The sequence below is a fragment of the Dasypus novemcinctus genome, chromosome 14, assembly GCF_030445035.2.
Source record: "Dasypus novemcinctus isolate mDasNov1 chromosome 14, mDasNov1.1.hap2, whole genome shotgun sequence".
Taxonomy (NCBI): domain Eukaryota; kingdom Metazoa; phylum Chordata; class Mammalia; order Cingulata; family Dasypodidae; genus Dasypus; species Dasypus novemcinctus.
The window spans coordinates 102,130,323-102,153,638 of NC_080686.1; the positions used below are offsets into that span (position 1 = coordinate 102,130,323).

General features: G+C 56.5%; 1 protein-coding gene across 1 annotated transcript in view; it reads right to left on the reverse strand.

The window, feature by feature from the left end:
* The window catches only part of COL22A1 (collagen type XXII alpha 1 chain), a 246,506-nt gene that overhangs the window by 199,353 nt on the left and 23,837 nt on the right, over positions 1 to 23,316 (reverse strand). Inside the window, exons 3-6 of the mRNA XM_058276085.2 lie at positions 18,788 to 18,862; positions 8,886 to 8,997; positions 5,861 to 5,984; positions 880 to 1,155 (exon numbers count right to left, since the gene is read on the reverse strand). Coding sequence (XP_058132068.1) covers positions 880 to 1,155; positions 5,861 to 5,984; positions 8,886 to 8,997; positions 18,788 to 18,862 — 587 coding nt within the window. The remainder of the gene's footprint in view (positions 1 to 879; positions 1,156 to 5,860; positions 5,985 to 8,885; positions 8,998 to 18,787; positions 18,863 to 23,316) is intronic.

Consider the following 23,316-nt stretch of genomic DNA (forward strand, 5'->3'; position numbering starts at 1 on the left):
TAAATTTGAAAATATCCAGCACAGATCCAAGAATACTGTGCTTTGATTGTGGATATGCACATATGAGTGCAAAAATAGAAGAAATGGTTTTGGAAAGAGCTATCCTCAAATCTTTATTCCTGTTATTTTTGGGAAAGTGGGGATTGCTACTGGGCATGGTAGATAAGGTAGAGTTCAGTTTGAAATATAAGCACATAGAGCACCCTCTAATACGTGTGTATACGCACACTTATAGTATATGTGTTTCTGCATGTATAGATGTGGGTATGTATTTCTAGAAAAAAAAAACAAAGAAAAATTAAAGGAAAGAAAACAGAGATGAAAAAAAGAGTCAACAGTGAAAAAAACATTGGTGGGATGGAGATGGAAAAGCAGATGCCGAGCTGGTACCAGTTAGACCTGGGTGGTGCCACGAGGGAGACTGTCATTTCATGTGCTTTCCTTTTGTTTTCCAAATTTTCTACCCTCAGGGAATAAAGAAAAAAGATTCCAAATTTACAGGAAATCTTATCTGTTGATATCAACATCTGTGTACATGTTTCACGTCTTAAGACTTCTAGAGCTATCTTTCTCCAGAATTATTTGGGAAGCCACAGCCATGCAGTCATGCTCTCCTGCATGGGTGCCATGCCCCCATCGCTGAGCACATAGTGGGTGCTCAATTTGCTTGGTGAATGGCTGAATGAGTGAATGAGTGATGGAGAACCTGGGCTTCGAGAGGGCAGGTGTCTTTGTCAAGGTCCTCCCTCCCAAGACAGCCCACGCTGGTGACTGATGAATGAACCTCTTGGGTGGGGCACGAGAGGGCATCTCGCTCCCGAGGCTCGTCCCTTGTGACCCCAGGACTTGGCTTCAGAGGAGCCCCGCCCCGGTACTCACGTCAACGGGCACGCTGTCGTGCAGGCGCTTGCCAATCACGGTCTTCCCCTGGATGTCGATGTTCTCCCGCTCCTCGATGGGCAGCGTCTGCACCAGCGTGCAGTCGACGTAGAGGGAGACGTTCTGCATCTGGATGCTCAGCGCCACCTTGTGCCAGTCGCGGTCAAAGAGGTCGCTGACCCGGGGCCCGCGGAAGACCACCCTGACGGCGTCCTCCATGGCGCCCACGGCGTTGTACTCCACAGCCTTGTTCTCGCCGTCCAGCCGGATGGAGACCTGGGGGAGGAGAGAACCAGAGACACCTCCAGCTGCCAGTGGGATGGAGGCGGGGCGGGGAGGGAGAGGGACCTTCTGGAGTCAGACCACCTGCTCCTGGCTCCGACCCACCAGCGGCACGACCTTGGGCTAATGACAGCTCATCTCTGAGTGTCAGCACTATCCACCTTGGAGCTTGTTCTAAGGAGTTTGTTATGGAATAACTGGACACATTGGTCCAGGGGCTCACAAACGCACCTGCCCAGAGGGGCTGGGCAGGGAGGAGGGCACTGGTGGGACTGCAAGACAGCTGGTGCAGAGGGGCTCGAGTTGGGAGAACCACCTAATCCCTGAATGGTTCCAGTATCTTTCCAAACCCTGGGCTCGCTAAACAAAGCCCATCTCCTGGCCAGACCCCAGGCTCCAAAGGGAGACCCTGTTCAGTAGCCAGCACCGCCTTCTTTCTTGAGGAGAAAGGCCAAGGCTCCAGGAGAACGAGGGTGCTGAGGGCAGGGTTCTTGGCTGCTTGACCCGGTGGTACCCCAGTCCTTTGCCAGATGCCTCTGCTACATGGCCAACTCCAGAAGAAAGTGTTACTTTCTCTTTTTCTTTGTTTTTTTTTTTAATTTTTTCAGAACGAGTGAATGTTTTCTCATCCATGTATTAATTCCTGCATCCCTTCCACGACCCTCACTGACCTTCCTCCGGGTGACAGCCGGGTGACATGCCAGGTGACAGGAGTACACAATGGGAAGGCTGACCCTTGGCACGTGAAGGCCAAGGGCTTTTTCACTGCTGCTTGAACGAGGGAACAGGTTCCTGCCCTACCTCCTAGTCTTCATTCACCCCCATACTCCTGCTCCAGCTCCTCCGCCGGGCTCGGAGCCCGCAGAGCCTGACTTCTAAGGAGCCCCTGTGGCTGCTGGAGTGTTGGGCTCATGGGAAGCCCATTGGTGTGGAGAGCAAAGAGCAGCAAGAGAGAAAGGCTGGGGTATTTGCTCTCCTGGCCCCCCCTGCTCTCCCGTGGTTCTGGCATGGCTTTCTTCCTCCAAGCCCCACGGCCTTTGGGGGCTCCCTGGGAGCGCCTCTTCCTCTGCGACTCCAGAACGCACTGTCTCCACTTGCCCAGGTTGGGGTTTCCTGCTGCTGCTAATCCCAGCTGCCCCGATCCTGGCCACTTGTTGGTTCTCGTAATCATAGGCCCTTCATTAAAACCCTCCAACTGTCTGTGCCCAGTGCCCACCTGACCCAGACCGAAGCGCCTTTGGAGGTGGGACCTGGTGCAGGTCATCTACACTCTCTGTGCTCTGTACTCATTCATAAAATGGGGCCGACGGTGTCACCTACACCATAGAGTCCTCAGGGGGATGAAATGAGCTAATATATATATAAGGTACTTATAGAGCATTTATTATATGCCAGGGACTATTGTAAATATTAGCTGTAATTAATTAAGAAAGTAAATTCAAAGACATTGCCTGGTGAAGGCTTCCCTGACAAACGCACCTACCTGGATTCTAACCCAGTCCTTCTCTCCGACATCCCCAGGTGACTTATTTTTCTATTTTTATAGGACTGCATTTGTTTCCTTTGTCCTCCTCCTCATCCGCCCTGCCCATCCTATAAGCAGGCACTCGATCTCGCTTGTTGATCTCTTTAGCCCGCAGGTTCCAGGACACACAGCACACAGTAATCCAAAGTTACCAAATAAATGAATGAGTGAATGAACAAGGGAACAACGGGCGGCCCTGAGGTTAAAGGCAGGTGCCCCTGCAGTATGGGGCGTCGGCCATAGCGTTTACAACAAAGCAGGGTCGTCTGGGTTCTCCTTCTCCACCCTGTGGCTTCGGTATTACCACGGAGACCTAGGATTTTTTTAAATTGCATTGCCTGCAGGTATGCTATGTGCAGGGTAAAACCGAGAAACCAGCGAGTCCTCGTCTTTCTCATGACCTGTGACCCACCATCTAATACTTCCATGATAAGCAGGGCCTTCCATCCCTTGAAAACAATCCCCTGCGTTTGAGCTGTGTGTCCCCAAGCCAGCCTGGGGGCTCCTGAGGACAAGGCTCCCTCTTCATCGTGCCTGTCTCTCCCGCACGACCAGAGCGAGGAAAGGCACCGGCAGGCCTGGACCCCAGGTCCATCCGTGAGGCCGTGTGGCCTCGTGACGGCTCTTCATGGTTCAGGTCCATCAGCCAGTGCTCCCGAGGTCACTGTCACCTCCTGGTCCGAGCGGCCACCGTCTCTTGCCGGACCCCTGCAGGAGCCTCCTAGCACGACTCCCTCTTCCTAGACCTGCCCACCTCCCACCTCCCCAGAGCTCATTTCCAGCGAACATCCTTGCCCTTGCCAGAGGCCCTGCCCAGCCTGGCCTCTTCACACCCCCCGAAGCTCATGTCTAGCCGGCCCACCACCCCACCTCACACACACCCCTGCTCCAGTCACCCAGCCTCCTTCCGACTCCTTCATCATGTCTGGAATGGATGAAGGCCACTCAGTTTCCCCAAACAACAAATGGGGAAAATGCCAGTTTTAGAAGGCGGTCCTGAGCGTTCACTGAGCTCGTGGCTACGGGAAGGCCTAGGACCCTTAGGAAAGCGTGCCTGGTGCGGGTGCACCCCATCTGCTCACAGGCCATCTTCTTGGAGGCCGTCAGCTCTTTCTTCATCCCCAAGGCACGGCAGTGGCCACCGGCACCTCCAGGGAAAAACACTCAACCTGGGCTTTGTTTTGCTTCAGGAAACTGAGCCTCCAGGTGCCTCTGAAAACAAGGTGGGCCTGGTCCCTGCACGGCTCGGGGCCACTTCAACCCCTTGTCCTGCTGGCCCTGGAGGGGAGGACACCAGAGCTCAAGCAGCTCTGCAAATGCCATGAAAGAGGAAGCCCCAGACTGAGGGGTGGTGTGGGGTCCCCCGGCCGGCGCCCAGCCCCACGGCCCCACGGCCCCAGAGAAACTGGAGGAGCTGGACCTGCCCAGCTGGAGATGGGGGTGGGTGGGGCGCGTGCTGAGCCCCCCCGTTCTCCACCCCTGGGGGAAGCAACACCGCCTCAGCCAGCCGCCCGCCCTCGGGCAACCAGGCCACTCAGCAGCCGAGGCTGGAATGTCTGCACATCTCGGTCCGGCCAGGGGTGCTACAGAAGAGTCACTGCCATGACCCAGTGCTAGGGCGGGGTCAGGACAAGGGCCAGCTGAGTGTGGGGATGGAAGCCTGGCCGCCCGGGCTCAGACCGCAGCTGCCCCAGTGCTGAGTGAGCGCAGGAGAGCTTGTCAACCTCTCGGGCTCCTTCTGCGTAAGGGGGTGACAGCAGCACCTTCTCACGAGGGCCAAATGAGTCAAGAATGGTAAAGCGCTCAGCAGCGTCCCCAGCTCATTCTATTTATTTTTTATCTTTTATTTATTTCTCTCCCCTTTCCCCCCAGTTGTCTGTTCTCTGTGTCCATTCGCTGTGTGTTCTTCTGTGACCACTTCTATCCTTATCAGCAGCACCGGGAATCTGTGTCTCTTTCTGTTGCGTCATTTTGTGTGTCAGTTTTCCGTGTGTGTGGCACCATTCCTGGGCAGGCTGCACTTTCTTACACGCTGGGTGGCTCTCCTTACGGGGCGCACTCCTTGTGCGTGGGGCTCCCCTATGCGGGGGACACCCCTGGGTGGCACAGCACGCCTTGCGTGCATCAGCACTGCGTATGGGCCAGCTCCACACGGGTCAAGGAGGCCCGGGGTTTGAACCATGGACCTCCCATGTGGTAGGCGGACGCCCTATCCATTGGGCCAAGACCGCTTCCCCCCAGCTCCTTCTAAAGGCTTTGTAAGTGTGGTGGGCCCAAGGCGCATGTTAGCAGCATCTAGGCTTACCTGCCGAGGAGGACTCTGGGAGGATTTGCTCTCTAGAGCAGGCCGTGAGTGTGGATGCTGGAGTCTGATCATGGGAGCCTGCTTCTATTTTATTTCAGTCCCAAATGAAAATAGAGTCAGTATCCGAGAGGACAAGAGTAAATACCAAAGATACGCTTGGCCCAGGAGCTCCGAGAGCAAGGGGACTGGGCAGAGAGTAAGAGGTGGAGTCACTTTCATCTCACACCAGGGGATCGTGCTGACGGTTTTGATTTTGAGTCTTCCTTCATGTGACTGTGTGTTGTTGAGGCCTTGTCCTACTTTCTCGGGAGCTGAAGCCAGAACGCCCCTGAGGCAGGTGAGGGCCCAGTCTCAGCGCTTCCAGGGGAAAACGGGAGAAAGTCAGCAGAAAGGACCGCCCCTCGCCAAACCTGCATCAGGCCCCTTTCCAGGGATTTACCAACATGATTTCTCCCACCCCTCCACCAGCCCTTTGAGGTCGGCATGGGGTTTTCCCCTTTTCAGCAAAGAAAGCCCAGGACCAGCAAGACAAACTGACTCGTCTCAGGACCCACAGCAGGAAAGGGATAGAGACAAGATTTGAACCCGGCTCCCTGTGGCTCCGAGCCGGTTTCCTCCAGGCCACCACGAGCCTGGTCAGTCGCGCTGACATCTGAGCATGTGTCGTGGGAGGCTGAGCTGGCGTCTGCGTTCCCTGGCTCAGCAGAGGCACGCTGTGCACGGCCATGCCCGCCGGGGCGCCCGGCCCTGGCTTGCCACCGGGAGCAGGTGGGCCTCTCTGGTGCGTGCACCCCCCGTGGTTCTAAGTCTCTCCAGGAGGTCCCTGTCCCACTGGCTGCAGGGCGGGCGGGCGCAGAAAGCCCCCGTACCTGTGGAATGCCGTACTGGTCGATGACCTGCCAGATATACCAGTCTTCTTTGCGCGACGCTTTTCTGAACCGGAAGGTGGTGACGAAGGCGTACTCGTCAGGCAGACCCTCGGGGAACACGTCCCTGGTGGAACGGAGACAGGCAGGGGCAGGCTTAGCGGGAGAGCAGCACCCCGAAAGCGCGCAGCCGCACGGCCCGCCCCCCGGATACACCCCAACCCCCTGCGCGCCCCGCCCTTCACGGCCGCTTCCTCGGCTTGGGTCCTTCATGGGGCGCTTTACAGACCACGGCTGCGGCCCCTTACTGACCTCCTGCCAACACCCTCCACCCCTCCTCGCCCCCTCGCGGGGGGCTGGATGAGCCCACCTTGCTTCTGCTTCCACCTCATGCCATAACCATTCCTGACAAGCCAGCCCCTGCCCTACGGCCCCTCCCCAGGGCCAGCCTCCCCTGTCCCCACGCGTCCCCACGAAGGTCGCACTGCCAGGGCCGTTCACCACAGCTCCCCAGGCCCATGGAGCACAGCCCGCACGTGGGGTGTCCTCTCCTCTGCCAGCTCCACTCCTCACGTGCCCAGCTGCTCTTCTCCTCCACACCCAGTGATGGGGGGCGCTGCCTCCCTGCTCCCCAGGACCACAGTCCCCAGCAGGGCCCAAAGCCCCGGCCGCTCCTCCTCCAAGCAGTCTCAGCCGGCCGGCCCTGCATCTTCACCTGGACCGTGGGCAGCGGTGCCCCGGCCACCCCTTCCTCCTCGGCACAAAGCACCCACCCCAAGCATCCCGAGGCGCCCGGGCTCTGCGTCCCTGGCCGGCACCCCAGCGGTCTCTCTCTCCCTCTCTCTTTGCCAGTGAGGTTCTGGAAACCTTGGCCCACTTTCTCCCCACGACCTCACTCTCTAGCTACAACAGTGTCCTGGCGCCCAGACCTGTGCACCCAACTGGATGTCTGTATGGAGAGGGACCTCAGGACCAAATCTAAGGTCACGTCCTCCCTGCCTGTCCCCTGTGCACTCAAAAAGACCCACCTGCCTTGAGGTTTCTGTGTGTTCACTTATTCTGTGTTTTATCTTCATTTTTACTTAGTGGATGGAGCTGATATTCGCCCAATTTCTTTATCACAAACAAGACACATCCTTGACCCCTCTGCCCTGTGGAGACCACTCAGATCGGCCCCTGCGTTCAAGGCACCTCAAGGCAGCTTCCCCTCCAACCCCTGCCAGTGCCACATCACACCTGACGGAATCGCTGGAGCATTCCCGACTGTCTCCCTGCCTCGAGCACCCACACACCACCCCTTTCCAGCACCCGCTACTAGGACCGGGTGATCTTGTAAAACCCCGGCCTGATGGAGAAACCAAATGTAGTATACACACGTGATGGAATATTACTCAGCCATAAAAAGGCCTCTCCCGAAGCCCTCCCCTCCTCGACTCCTGGTTCCTGATTTCCACTTCTGCCTGAAGTCTTGGGCTGGGGCTGCTCCCTCTCCTGAGAAGCCCACCTGTCCCCGTCAGACCCGGGTGCCTGGCCATCCACAGTGGTGCTGGCTACGCACGTCCTTGTCCCTGCAGAGAACTGGCGAGCGCCTGGAAGGCAGGGACCCGCCCGTTACCTCGCCTGCTGCACGCTGGCATTCCAGACATTTGGAATAACGAAGGCCTCTGGACCACGGGCCCGCTCTTGCCATGGAGAAGCCTTGCTCTCCTCCAGGCTGGCAGCACCCCAGAGGCCAGGTGTTCGGCATCATCCTGAGCACCCGAGCCCCTGCCCCCTAGAGTTCTGCCTGCGGCACACCGCGTCCCCTCCACACCTCTCAGCTGTGACAACCAGAGTCTCTCCAGACAAGCCAGGTGGCGGGGGGGGGGGGGGGGGGGGGGGGGGAGGTGGGGGCGGGCATGATCTCCCCTCATGGAGAACCACCGACCTACCTAGATTTACGTCCTTTCAAAATAAAGCCTAGCCTACTTTTCCACAATCTTTGTTGACTGAAACAAAGTACTTAACCATGCGTCCTCATTCGATCGGGGTTTCTAAGGTTTCATTTTAAAATGCATATGCATTGCGGGCTTAGGAGAGCTTGATCCCACGTCTCACACGTGTCTCATGAGTAGGGGGCACCCAGGCTGGAGGGTGAGTGCGAGGCTGGTGACCAGCGAGGGACAAGGCAGAGGCTCACACGGGGCCTGGCCCCAAAGCCCCCTCAACCCAGCAGCCAGCAGCACCTTGTCCCTGCGGCGCCAGGCCGTGGCGTGGCCTTCTCCATGGGAGGAAGTGGACCGTCTGGCCAGACAGCCAGGGAGGGAAGCGCAGGGGCGTCTGGGTTCCTGCTCTCAGGCCTGCTGGTCCCTAGGGTCCGTCGTTTGGCTGCAGGACCCATCTATGAGCAGAGTGGGCGTTCTCTGATCTCGGCTTATAGGCCCAAGCAGGGAGGCGGCTCTGTCCTCCAATGCCACCCCTGGCCGGGACTTCACCCAGGGTCACACGCAGGTCCTGGGATAGGAGCCCTGGGGTGACCCAGGTCATGGCCCACTTGGGGGAGGGGGCTTGCCTGGTCTCCACAGACAGAAGGCTTTAGCCACAGGCAGCCATCCCATTCCATGTCTGTTTTCCTTATCTGTCCTTATTCCATTAGTGAGTCCAACCACATAACTGGTTTTTACAAATGCATTTTTCTTTTAGCCTTGAACTGACATGATAGACATAGGACCATGTGTCATTGTACGTGTGGATAGACAGATGGTAGACCACGGGGAGCTGGAGGAAAGCTGGCTGTGTCAGCGAATTAACACACACACGCACCCCTGAATAAGCGAGCGAGGCCACCGAATGCGCCGAATGAGCAGACACGAGCGGAACGCGCCCAGGTCCCTGGGGGCGACGGTGACAGGTCCGCGGAGCAGCTCGTCCAGGTGGGGGCTCAGGCGTGGCACCCGGGTGGCACCAGGTCAAAGCTCTGCTCAGTGCCCGGCGTGCAGCGGTGCCACCGGCCCCTCCCCTGCCCCCAGGCCCCGCCGCGGCCACTTACTCGGTCCTTTGCACCACGGGGAAGGATCCCATGCGGACGTAGGAACTCCACGCGCCGTTCTCTCTCTTCCCCAAGATCTCCTTCACGCTGAACAAGTCCATCAGGTTGAAACCTGCCCAAAGAGAAGCAGGGGTGAGCTCGGTGGGGAGGGCACATGGGGGCAAGAAGAAACACAGCCGCCCACCCTGCCCCCCCTGGGAGGATGGACGTGGGATGTGAGCAGAGGCAAGAGCTCAAATCCCCGTTCAGGGAGGAAAGCTAAACGACGGAGCCCTGCAGCCCGCACTGCCACCCCCTTCCCGGGGAGGGGTGCGGGGTAAATGCAGACCCGTCCAGGCCGGGGGCCAGGCTCATGGGCAAGATAAGGTGCCGGACGGCTCGGCACTGCGCCACTGTGGCCCCTGTGGCCGGGAGCCTGCCGTTCGAGGGCCCGGCGACAGGCAGTCTGCTCCCAGGGGTTTCTACAGGAAAAGCCACCGTCGAGGGCTTTCACTCCTGCAGCCACGTTTTTGCAATTCATTTGGGTTGAGCTTGGACCACTGTTTGGCCATTGTCGAAGTTGCACGATTTTAAAGAGAGAAGCATCCCAGAGAACTGTCGTCACGCTAGGGCAGTCACCCCGGAGAGCTGCTGGCTTTGTGTGGGTCCTAGGAGAGGCCTTCCTGTGCACTGGCAGCCCAGAGCCCTGGGAAGGTCGTGAGCTTTTGGGTTTGGGTGACCAGGGGCGAGGGTGGGGAGCGGCTGAATCCCAGGGTGATGCCGGGACAGCTGCCCTCCCCTCTTAGACCCGGCATCTTCATCTTCACACGGGGCAGCGACACCCACGGCAAAATTAGACCCTCACCACCCACCGCGCAGCAGGCGCCAGGCCACCGCCAGGGCGGAGCTGTCTGGTCGATGACTCACTTCCACCCGCACATCCTCACCTGCTCCGCCCCACGACTGGGGGCCAGCCTGCACGGCTGAGGGAGCCCAGCAGGGAGGGTCCCCCGAGGGCCATGCCCACCCGGAGGCCAGAGAGGATGACTGGAGCCCGCCTCCCGCAGGGAACGGGGACGCTCAGGGCAGGTTTACAGGGCACCCGACGGAGGGCAGGGACCCGGCATCCCCGGGCTTCACGACCCTAAGCACTGGCGGCCTATAGCCTGTGACACCTACAAAGACCCTCTTGTGGTCCCCAACGCCCTAAGGAGCTGCTTGAAAAGGGGGAGATGAAATGGTTGGGTTCCCACTCTAAGGAGGAAAGCATCTTCTGCTTCTAAGTTCTATCCAGAGATGTTATTTACTCATTCAACACATATTTTTGAGAGCCTGCCACAGGCCAAACACTGGGCCAGAACTTTGGAGCACTAAATTCAGGCAGGTGTGAGCTACATTCACCAACCACAGTGTTGTTGCTGGGTGACCTCAGGCAGGTTGCCTGACCTCTCTGAGGACCCATTTCTTCATCTCTAAAAAGATTATTTTAGCATATGCCTCACAGGATAGTTAAGAAGCTTACGAGATGAAATAAAGCTCTGAATACAGCATGTAAGTGACTAGAAAATAGTTTTTATATTATATTTTTCCATTTTAAGGATGACAGTATGTGCTACCGCTAAACCGTGTTCCAAGTGCTCATGTACTCGATCAATACGTATTTCCAAAAGACTGCTCTGCACCAAGGCCTGTGCAAGCACCAGGGATGCAGCAGGAGGAAGACAACATCCCAAAGCTCAGGGAACTTACACGCTAGCAAGAAGACCTGAAAACAAGCAAACGTCCAGGGTGATTTCGGGCAGTGATGAGAGCTGTTAGGGATACGTAAGCAGGGCTGGGATCTGACCGGCCTGAGCCGGAGGCCGGGGGAGGCTCTCTGGGGCATGGGAGGACCCCGTCCTGGAGGACAGCTGCGCCCTCGGGGAAGGGCTTCCATGCAGAGCGAGGCTGTCCTGGAAGAGAAGTCCTGGGCGGGTTTCAGACTGGACGCTTCCAGCCCCTGGCCATCCCACCGCTGTTGGACTCTCGGAAAATGACTCGCAGTGGTCGTGTTGACACTTCTCAATGGCATGGCACATACCGGCTAACGAACAGACTCCACGATGTCACGTTATGTGATTTTGGTTCCTAAGACAGGAAACTCGCACCCAGAGGTTCCACCAAGAAAAGCGCACCTTTAAACATTTTTAACACACTTGAAGGTGAGCGATTCGGTGTCTGGAGACCTCGGGCTTCCCCAGGGGGCATCCCCGACTCCCCTCCATGGTGTGGACCAGGCAGGGCTCAGGGCGGCTGCCGCTGCGCACAGGTAAGCACAGCCGGCTCCCCTGGCTGGCAGGGAGCGCAGGACGGGGCCCCGTCTGCCGAGCTCACCACCCACCCCACCCCAGCCCACAGTACCGAGGGGTTAAACGCATACAGCTGACTCGAAGGTGCAACAGGCCCTGTACCCTGGATGACCCTGTGCAGAGAAGGCAGCCAGGACTCGGCCTAGATTCTCAGGGGCCAAGTCCCAGCTCTGCTGCTTAGGAGCTGTGTGACAGTCAGCCTGAGCCTTCACCTCTCTGAGCTTGTTTCCTCAATCTTGGGGTGATAACATCAGAGCATAGTGAAAGAGTGAGGGTTCCAGAATGAGAAATAAACAGTTCCACATTCCTGTTCCTGGACTTTTCCCTCCTGCTTGCTCTGGGGCCCGTTACTCAACCTCCCTGAGCGTCTGACTCTTTATCCGCCAGATGGGGATAGAGATAATCCCCGGCTCACCGGGTGTGGGCAGGTGAAACAGCACCCACAGGGCCTGCCGGGCGGGATGGTCGCAACGCGGACCAGCTCTCCGAGTGAGCGTTAGCGTCTTGGGAGGCCACGTTGAGCTTTGAGTAAGAGCACACACAAGACGGACCTGTACACAGCAGGCACTCACCAACTGCAGGACGCCTTCAAAAGACTCCCACCCTGAGCAAGTGAGTAATCGCTGTCCTATCCCTCGCACGCTCTGGGCAAGCACTTGGGGGTGGAGACCGAGTAGGTGTCCCGAGACCACCCACATGGTGACCCCAGCCGAGCCCCTCCCCTGCTGGACATCAGGTCCCTCACCTGGAAAGTGAGGAGGGGTGCAATCCGATCCCCTTTACGCTTTTAGTGTCTATTTAGAGCTCTTTGTCACATTGTCCCCAGTCTTCACTGCGGTTGGGGGATGTCTCTCAGTGCGCCATGTTTCTTGCAGAACAGTGAACTTAAAAGTCCGATTTCCACGCAGCCAAGGACCCCTTACTTCCAGGCAGAACCCTGGGAGCATGGACTTCCGGTCTTCCAGTCTGCTAGAAAATTACCTCCACGCGTTGACTTAAACAGCGGGAACTCACGGGCCAGCTCTGGGTGTCGGCAAGGCAGCGCCCTCCCCCAGCTGTGGCCTGGGGCTGCCAGGCTGAGCGCCCGCTGGCGCCCTGTGGTCGCCCCTGCCCCTCGGGCTCCTCAGACTCCTCCCTGGCTCTCTCAGGCTGACGTCCGGCTCCTTTCTCTTATAAGGCCTCTCGTGATGCCGATGAAGGCCCCCTCCTTCAGTGGGGCCCACCTTAACTAAAATGCCCCCCTTGAGGAGCGCCCATTTCCAGGGTGCTCACCCTACAGGCAAGCAGATGAGAGCAGGTCCCTGCTGGGGCCCCTGGCTCAACCCACAACGTGGCCCAGCTCCGGGGTCAAGTCCGCAGAGCCCAGGGCCACACGTGGGACTAGTCGGGGTCCCCAGTGGGAAGGGCCTGGGGACCACCCAGAGGCGGGGCCGGGAAGGGCCCTGGGGCCCAGGAGCATGGCTGTGGGAGGCACAGGGCCGAGAAGCCCTGACACCCTGCCAGCTGGGAGCCAAGAGAGCCGCCACCCAGGGGACAACCTGGAGTGGACAGGGTGAGCTCTTGCTCCAGGGAAATGGGCTCTGGGCTCCGGTTGTCCTGGGCTGGACTTGGGAGCCGTCTCGGGGGCCTCTGACCAGTGACAGGGTGGGCTCCGCCCTGGCAGGGCAGCCGGGCTGGGGGCACTGCTCCCCGCAGGCAGAGCTGCTCCTGCTCGAGGTCTGCGCACCCTCCCGGGTCCCTCTGGCCATCCTGCCTGCCTGCGGGCAATATGCCAGGGAGGCCTCCCCCCAGGTGGAGAGCTGTGGGTGCAGGCTGTGGCCCTATAAATGCGGCCAGCTGAATGGAGGAAGTGGAGCAGGACGCAGAGGGCAGGGAGCGCCTGCCGCCACAGGTCCCGGGTGCCCTCCCTGTCCTGGACTGCCAGCTCCACGCCTGGCGCAGACACCAAACCCCTGCAGCTCGGGGCCCATCTGCACGAAGGGGCGAAGGGCCGCCTGAGACGCCGGGGTGTGCGGCCCCGGCAGCCACGTGGTGACGGAGGCTCTCATTCAGAGGCCCGCAAGGGGGTCCCCCACCTGCACCGCTCGCTGTGGAAGAGGGGGAGCAGCGCGAGCCAAGAGCAGAGCGCAGGACGAGTCACACGTGCCTCCAGTGCCACCTTAGTGATAAAAACAGAGGCTTAAAAAGCAGCAAACGGAAGCGACACTTTCTGGTTACACTTCCAATGCTTTCAATAAATACAAAGAGCTGAACACACACAACTCTGAACAACAAGCAATTAACTAGGCGGCGTCAAAGAGCGCTGAGAGGGAAGATGATTTGCCTGGAGTAATTAAGGGCTGGGAAGGTGAAGGAAAATGTTCTGGAGGTAAAGGGACCGTGATGCCAGGAATCGCGAGATCAAGAAGAAGTTGTTCCATTGATATAAAGATAGTAGTGGCCAGAGGTTCTGAGGGGAGGGGGAGGGAAGAATAGGGGGCACGTGGGGTGTTTTGAGGGGAGCAGAATTGTTCTGCACCATATTGCAATGATGGGTACAGGTCATTTTACATTTTGTCAAAACCTGTAAAACTGTACAATGCAAAGTGTAAAGCCTAAGGTAAACCACAGTCCTTGGTTAGCAGCAATGCTTCAGTATTTATTCGTCAATTGCACAAATGTTCCGCACTAAAGAAAGAGGGTATTGATAGGGGAAAGTGGGGTGGGGTACATGCGAATCCCTTATATTTTTTATGTAACTTTTCTTTCATCTAAAACCTCGTTAAAATACAATTTATCATAGGAAAAAAATAAGCAACTGTTTAAGGCAAAGTGTACAAGGGTACACTCCGCCAAAGCCACGGAGTCAGCCACGCCACGTGGCATCCAGGGAGACCGGCAGCCACTGCCCAGGGCGTGCTGGTGGCCTCTGCCCTAGCCTGACGCCGGTGGGCGTCCCTCTGGGCCTTCAGACGCCGGGTGGGCGTCCCTCTGGGCCTTCAAGGCCGCCCTGGATGCTCTGCACAGCTGCCCACGCAGGTGCGTCACCGCGTCCCTAAGGGGCTGGCCGAGGCACCCACAGCTTCTACCTGCACCTGCACCAGCGGCTGAGCTCCTCGAGGGAAGCGGCCACCCCCGACTGACTCGTTTTTCCAGCCTAAAGGAGCAGGATGACTTTGCTGCTCTTGTTTGTGGCGCGGCTGTGGGAAGCGGGAGAAGGAAGGAGGCAGCGAACGCCTTGGAGGGGTCTCCCGCCTGCTAGACCCCAGGAAGGGCAGACAAGACCCCCGCGCCACGCGTCGTGTCTGAAGGACCAGGCACACTGGCATCACAGGTAGATGAGAACGGGCACGTCTGAGGTTTTTTAAGAGCACGGGGAACATGTTCCAGGCCCGGCCCAGGGGCAGTCAGGGAGGGCTTCCCAGCGGAGGCGAGGCTTGGTCTGATCTGAATTTGGAAGAAGAAATAAAAGCCGGGTAGGCAGAGGAGGAGGGAAGGGCAGAGGAGGGAGCGGGGTCCGCAAAGGGCGGAGCGGGCGGGTTCCTTCCAGGAATCAAGGCTATTTGGGGACGGCAGAAGAGCCCTCACGGGAGAGGAGGGCTGGGAATGAGATGGACGGGGGCAGATGAGGCTGGTTTCTCCCTGCAGCACTGCGGAGCCTTGGGCGGGCACTAAAGCAGGCACGGCGCCCTCCCAGGTCTGTTTTAGAAAGGGGCTCCAGTAGCGGGGCGCGGCAGACGGGGGGCAGGAGCCGAAGAAACAGAGGGCTCAGAGAGAGCAATGTAGGCGGTTCCACGGGCATGACTTGGACATTACGTGGCTGTGGGGGCGAGCAGGGGGAGAGAGGAATCCGGCTTGTCTGGAATTTAAGATCTGCACCGTGTCTAACTCTTTCTGCAGACATTAGAGAGCTAACATCCCAGGAAGGTCCCATTATAGTTCTGGCTGCTAGAATTCCCAGGACATTTATTAGTGCTGAGACACTCTCAGCGATATTCTGTCGGATGTGCTATTATACACATGGGGAAACCAAGGCTCAGAGCCACCGGGGAAGGACCTGGGACCTCCTGGCTGGGAAGCAGCAGGGCCCACTGGAGGTGGACGCCTCCAAGCTCCCACTTTTCTCTTCCCATCTCCCTGGTCCAGCCAAGAGAGGGCCTAAAACTAGCCCGAGTCTTCTACAGGAAACACCTGGAGGACAGGCTTGGGGAATGTATTTCTTGCAAGAATCCAGAGCCGCTCTTTTCACCCGATGGCATGTAAATTAGCAGTCTGAGGCCCCATCTGCCTGTACGTCCTGCTTCAGTCTCCACAGGGCTGGCGCTGTCTGGGCTGGTTATAACGAGAGCAGAGGGTGGTAGAGCAGGTGCTGCGCCCTCGGGGCTGTACCTCCTGGGGGCCCACCTGGAATTGTGATTCATTTCTTGGGAGCTTGGAGCTCACAGGGGACAGGGGAGGCTTCAGGACCCCCGGCTGCATGTGACGTCTATGGGACCCTCCCCCCTCTTTGGCCACAGACTGGAAACTTGTTCAAGTCCCGCACATGGACACACACAGGTGCACACACACCACACACACAACCCATCTAAGTCTCCCCGGCAAGACTCAGTTACTCTTAACTTGGGAAAATGCTTTCTGCTCGTCAGTCTGCAGCATGACAGGAAAGCTTTCAACTTATTTTGATTTGCAGATTGTGTGCAAATTCATGTGTTCATTTATCCTTCCATTCTCCTTCCTTCCTTCCATCCTTCCCTCCCTGCATCCATCCTTCTATCCACCCACTAGAGCCATCCTCCCATCTTCCCTTTTGCCCCCACTCATGTATTCATGTTCTCATTCTCACCTTCACTCTTTCATTCCTCTATGCTAGCATGCATTCACTCACTCACTCAACAAACATTTCTGCGAGTCTTCTAGGTACCAGGCACTGACCTTTGCCCTTAGGACACAGAGGAATGTCCCGGTCTGGGCAAGCCCTGCTCCCAAACAGCAAGGTGCTTGCTGGGGAGGTAGACAGGGGAGCACATCCTCATGACACCTTCTGAACTGAGTTCTCAGGATCAAGTAAAATGCTTCCAGAGCCACAAGTAACGACATGAAATGACTTCCCATGGGAGCTAAAAGTCAAATTGGGCTTTGTGGGTTGAGTAGGCGTTCACCAAGGGGACATGGGAAGGATACGTGCACTGAGCAGAGAAAATGCCACCAGCCAAGGGAGTACGTATCTGTGGGGACCACCAGCATTCCAGGAGGCTCAAGAACAGAAGAGGCGGAGAGTGGAGTGAATTCCAAGATCCAAGAAACATTGGCGTTACAAGACAGCTCTGGATGGAGATGGGGACGCACGACAGTGTTAGAGGCTGACGAGCTGGCAAAGGGGACGTTACACATTCCAGAGGCAGGACAACGTGGGCGGCAGGGCAGAGCGCCTCCCTTCAGCAGGCTGGATCGGCCATCCCCCAGGTGGAGGCAGCGGCAGCCAAGGGGCTGAGAACCCTCCCATAGCATGTGCACCTGAGGGTGGCCATCTGGGGGTGAGGGCTCTGGGTCCACTTCACCATTTCTCCATTGTGCCGTGAGGCTAGCTTTTACTTCTTAAGGCAGAGAAACGGGCTAACTTTAAAGGCTTTAACGTCATATGAATAGGAAAACGCAGATGTTCCTCCAAACAGTGCATCGAATGAGGTGCATCACTACCGCGTTCCCTTCGTCCAACTCGTAAGACAAGGGCAGCTTTCATCTCTTTGTTTTATATAAATAAATTAATTTAATTTGATTTAAATAAATAAATTAAATCTCCCATGACCGAGACACCCACGGCTCGGCAGTCACAGGGTGGGTCGTGCAGATTGACGATCTGGACGGGCATCTCGACCCCACCACAAACTTGGTAGGTCAAGTCATCTCCCTGTACCTCAGTTTCCCCACTGCAAAATGCAGGCTGGTGTCCAGCACATGCTGCAAGGGTTCAAGGAGAAGATGCAGGCAGAGCCCTGGCACATAGGAAATGTGCAAGAGATGGGCATTCCTATCCCTACAGCAATTCAGGGCACTGCTCCCATTATTCTTTTCCTGCCTGTGTTAAGTATTGGATAATGGACTACTGTGAAGGGCCCACTGCCCAGAGCCACACAGGAGAATGCAGCATGGTGAGGAGTGGCTGCAGAGAGGGACTTCCCCGCAGGTGTCCCAGGACAGAGCTGGGCAGGTAATTCAGGGCTTGAGAGATGGAGAACAGATCATCTGAGAGCCAGAGCTCGCTGGGGTTATCCAGGCAAACAGTGAGCATCAGCGCCAAGCTTCCTGCAGCTCTGCACGCTGGGGAAAGGGGTTCTGCACCCTGGGGAAAGGGGTTCAGCCACTGAGTGAACCAAGTGAAGAAGGGGAAGTCATCTCTGCTCATGAACTGGGTAAAGAAACCCCAACAGCCACAGCACTTCACTGAGCACCTACTATATTCCAGGTAGGTCGCCAGGAGAAAAGGGATTCACAGCATGTGTCTTCATTTGGGTTCACCCAGATGTCCATGCAGTTTATTTGGGAGGTGCTGGGGATGTGAGGCAGGGAAGGAGTACAGCCAACAGAGTGTGTCACTAATCAGCCACCCAGGGAGTGACCGCAGCTGGATCCTGCTGGGAAACCGGGAAATGCGGCAAAAGCTGTGGCTCAGAATAACCCCACCCAAGGGGCAATAGGGTGCGATGTTTCCACCCCAAATCCTGGAAGTCACAGGCTGAGGGCTGCCCCTAAGAGTGTCCACTGCGCACATGGGCAGAGCAACTGTCCACTGTTCTAGAACCATTCCAGTGGCCCAAAGATGCTGGTGCAGGCACCCTTATCTGGGTGGGGGCCCAGTGAGATGGGCGGGCCCATGGCTCCCGATGGCACCTGGCTCTTGGCTCCGATGGGAACTTTAACTCTTGAGCACAGGGCACACGGTGACGTGGGCTGGGGGCAGTAGTGGGCAGAGCGGGGCCAGCATCCAGGAGGGCTTCCACGTTGAGTGGAGGAAGGAGCGACCTCCCCGGGATCCGGCGTCTGCAGGTGGACCCCATCGCTGCTCCCCCACGTCAAGGCGCCGGGTGGGCACAGGAGTGTCCGCCCCACCCGCCGCGGCCCCTCTGTCCCGCACGGGGGCTGTCTATGACAACGCCCTGCGCTACTCATGTCCGCCTCTGGGCCGCAGTCACACGTCTCTTTGTTCTCTCATTCACGGATTCAGGCATGTGTTTAGAGCTCTGATTCACGCTCTCCTTCACCCTGAAATGCACACATTTACTCACTGCTTTGTTCACCTCGCCCATCGCTCGCTTACCCATTCACGGATCCCTTTCCTATCTCATTCATTCTAATGCATCATTTAGTGAGTCCTGCAAGATAACTAGAGAATCCCAAGCAGAATGTCCACATCCACTGTGCAGCACGGCTCACTGGTGGCAGTTGCTGGCTGCACGGTCCAAACCCTTCTAGCAGGGCTTTCGTGAAGGGGGGTGGGCACAGGACCAGTGACACCATCCCGGAATCAGACGGGATCGTGCTGAGGTGCAGGAAAGAGGACACCAGGGCAAGCGCGTGTGGGCCGCGTGCCCCTCTTACCTGTGATTTCCTTGGTTCCCCCATTGGCGTGCTTAAAGCGATCTCCTTCGACACGGACGCTAGGGCACAGGACATCTGAGAACAGCAAGGGAAGACAGAGATGATGAGCAAGTGGGACCACATCACCCTGTGAAACGTGGCTTTCGAGGGACCCCACCCCGCCCCACAGCATGTAAGGCACCCAGAGCCCAGAGCAGATGCCGAGGCAGCAGGCAGCTCCGCTCTCGGTCATTTTCTCTTTTATTCCTGGACTTGCCAAGCATCCACTCTGCAAATACCGTGCTCTTGACTGGGGGTAAAATACAAGCAAGGCATTGTCCCCCTCCACCCTGAGCACACGGCGGCATCCATCAGAGGGGGCCGGCAAGAAAATGAACAGGCTCAACACCACGTAATAAGTGATAGACAGTGTGTGGGCTGCTCGGGTGGTCGGGGTGCAGAGGCGACCTCTATCCCAGGTCAGGCAAGTGAAGGAAGTGTTCCTGGAAAGGTGACGCACACGGTTCCTCTTAAAGAGACAATGAGATGTCACCAGACCGGAGAAAGGACAAAGCTCCACGCGCAGGGCTCTTCGTGGACTGCGGAATGAAAACACATGGGAGATGCAGGCCCCCTGGGTGACAGTGAGACGGCGCAGCACCAAGGAGCTTCAGGTGCAATGCGGGAAGGACGTGCGCGGCAACGAAGAGCACCGTAAATAATGCGAGCGTGGTGACAGAGGATGTCACCCTTGAAATAACAGGAAGGACATCACCGCGAGGGATGCTTCCAAAAGTCACTGTTAGAACCAGCCCAAGGCGGAGTCGGGCCGATGGTGGCAACATTCCAGCCCCAATGGACTGTCAGTTCAACCAACACACACTGAGCGCATTTTCCCGTCTTAGACATGGCATGTTAATAGGAAACGTGTCTCCTCATTGAGGACAAAGGGCCCGCTTCTTCTAGGTAGGACCACAAATAGTATTTTTAAGCAACCAGACTTGAAGTGTACTCATGCCCTGTACAACACAAAACCTTCTCAGGCATACAAAGGTAATGGGTCAAGTCAAATAGTAATAAGAAATAATTAATTTATTATGGCGGAAGAAATACTATCGCGCCTAAATGTCTTATCTTATATCTTCATGATTTCTGACTTAAAGGCAAAAACAGTTGGGAGGGAAAGGAACTCTGCCATTTGCCCCACAAATTTCAAAGGAAGTGATGACTTCGGATTTTAAATTCCTGGGTGCAAATGGTGCCTTCACTACCGCTTAGCTTGGTGGTGGCCTTGGGTAGGTCCCTAATCTCTATGCCTTGGTGTGAACATCTGTGACATGAGGGACCTTAAAAAAACAAAACACCCCTCCCAGGGCTGCCCTGAGGATTGGGCAAGACCCTGCTACGGGCTCAGGGAAATTCTGCACCTCAGGGAGCTGGCTTTCTTCACCTTGTACGTTAAGTCCCCCCATGAAGCAACTTGGTCATCGGTCACCCCATCAGTTGTACGTGAAATTACCTCTTTTCCTCTTTAGGGGCATATATGGTTCAGGGTGGGACCAGTTAGGGCAGCAGAATCACATCTGTTCTTATTTGAGGAAGGCTTTTTTAATATTGATCCTAAAAGGCACCGCTAGGTCTGACAAGCCCATGGACTGGGGTTATTTTTAAATCTGCAAAGCATCGTCTGTCTACGACTAAGTATGAGAGAAGACTCAGGCAATATTTAGATGCCCCACCCAGGACAGGAACAGCTGGGGGCTGGCAATCAACTGCTTCACCCTGCAGCCTGCCAGCGAGACGGGCTGGGAATGAGGCATCATTTCCAATGCGTTGCCCCAGAAGGTTCTATCTTTGATTATGAGCAAATCCCTGGAAGCTGATGGCTGGAGACAGAGCAGGCAGCACCGCTGGGTCACATCTCAGCCAACTTCCCGAGGAGAGGACCTGATTCCCAAACCCAGATGGGCAAGCCAATGTGAAGACCATGGACGTAGAAAAGACAGATTCTTTTCAAAGACTTTAGAACTTGCCTGAGCAACTTTAAAGAACGGTTCCCCAAACCACCTGCAAGTTCCCTTTGGAGCCATCCCTAAGCCTCATAAATCCAAAAGGCTGAACAGGCAATTTATAGTTGATTTAGTCAAGTCAGGACAAATGCCTCTGAAAATATCCCCTCTGGCCAGGCCTCCTAGGGAGGCCATATCCTGCTGGGTAGATATTTTAACCAGCTTGGCCGGAAAGTAGGATTAGTATCCAAAAACCTTCTCAGTCTAGAGCTATATGCTATTTTCCAATTCCTTTGGGCCAAGATATGTCTGTACCTAGGATAATAATCTGTGTATTTCCACATTAATTCATTTATTCAAACTAAGATATTTATTGAGCTCCAGGTATATGCTAGGCACGGACCTAGCTCTAGGGACACATAAATGGGTAACAGGTACATCAAAGACCCTGCCTTCAAGGCACTGACTGTGGTGACCAACTCCAACCCACATGAGCACAAGGAAGTGTGTTGGTGGGTTGGGAGATGGGAAGAGCTTGCTCAAGATGATCTCGTGCTTTAGCTTGACAAACACATGGTTCTTTCTGCACAACACCCAGTCATGCCATCCCCCAACCTCAGCCACGGATTCTGCCAGCCGAGAAAGGAGGGTGCTGGCAATTACTGAGTGTCCACTATGTGCCAGTCACTGGGCTGGGGATTTTCCTCCCAAGAACCATCCTAGAGATAGATTTTGCTCCACTGCCCAGATGTAGAAACTGAGGCTGTGAGAGGCTAAGGCACTCACGAGATCAGAGGGGCATCTGGATTGGAATAAAGGTTTACCTGAACCTACAACCTAGGAGTAAAGAGGGTGGCCCCTGACCAGGAGACCAGCAGGCCCAGGAGAAGCCAGGAGAGGATGCGAGGATGGCCCCACTGGGTACCAGAGAGGAAGCAATCACTTCACATCCATCACTCCCTGCAGCCGCTGCTGAGTGAAGCTAACCACAGACAAGATGGATCGTCTCCCAAGTGAGCCAAGAAAGTGGTGAAGGGAAAAGATGAACCAGACAGCCAGCAGGCACCCCCACAGCTCCTCTGCCACCCCAAGGCCAGCAGATGGCGATGCCCACACAGCTCTACATTCAAGGTCCAGTAGACAGCAGACTCTGAGCCATGCTTCCAGTGGTCATATTCCTACGAGAGCAATTATAGGGGTTCCCTGGGACTAAGGGGGCCCCACATGTCCATTGCTGGGGTGGGCGCTCTACATGCATTACTTGTAAGCCTCGTAACAGCCTCTGGTGGGTTGACGTAGTTATCCCCATGTTCAGAAGGGGAAACGGAGGCCCAAACAACACAACGCAGACCCACATAGCCTACTCTGCGCCAGACACTCTGCCCAGCATTTGGTGACCATGGAGACATTGCATGCCATCCTCCATGCAGCTCTAGGAGGTAGGTGGCTCTATTTACAGATGTGGAAGCCAAGGCACTTAGAAGGTGATAAATTGCCCAAGGCTACCAAGCTGGCAAGAAGCGCCCCATCAACACGGCGGCTCCGGCACCCAGCCAGACCACCGCCCCATGCAGTCTCCCCAAGGGTGGCCTACCCAAGGCCACCCCACCGGTAAGGACCCAGGTCTGTCAGTGTCCAAAGCCTGCACCCATGCCAGCTCAAGATGTCCTGGGGCAGCCCGTCCTGCCCTTTCTGCCCGAGGACAGCCCTGACTCGTGCAAGACTTCCTCGCTCCACACGTGGAGCTTTCCTTCGCCCTCCAGGTCCTGCACACCAGGCCACTTGCTAGAGCCCACTCCGCATCTGGCTCAGAGCTGGGCACTGGGGACGGGGTAGGGTGGGGCGGGACAGCCAGGCTCTGCCCTCACGTTTGCACACACGCTGGCACATCACTGACACCAACTGCAAAACAGGTCTCCGTTTACCCCACTCTCCGGTTTTCTTCTCCACCTCCACCAACTATCTGTAGCTCGCCTCCTCCTCCTCAGCTCTTCTTCTCTTCCTCCTCCTTCTCCAGCTCCTCCAGCAGTTCCCTCACTCAGAAGGAGAGAAGAAGAGGAAGATCCAGCCAGAGGGCGGGACCCCTTGCTAGAACTACGGCTGCTCTGGGTAGCCCCACGTGGGCTGTGCCTGCTGCCGTGCCGGGCACTGAGCTCCCCGTCAGGCATACATCAGTCTTATTTGTCTCCCCGCTCTGCAGGTGAGGAAACCGAGGCTGAGAGGTCTTGGATGACCTGCCTGAATCCCAGAGCTCATCAGTGGGAAAACAGGACTGGGCCTTGTATGGTTCTGGCGCTCTGCTGCCTTCCACCACACGCAGACGGCTGTGGGGTGCCTGGAGCAACAGGTGCCAGACGTCAACTGTGGTCCCCTCTGGCAGAATTTCAGGTGACTTTTTATCTCCCTTTGCTTTTCTGTATTTTCAAATTTGCCTAAAGAATATGATTTATTAGCACAGTTTAAAAAAATATTATCATTATTGCTATTGTTTAAAAGCAGGTCTGAGCCTTGCGGGGCCCTTCTGCTGGGACAGCAGGAGGA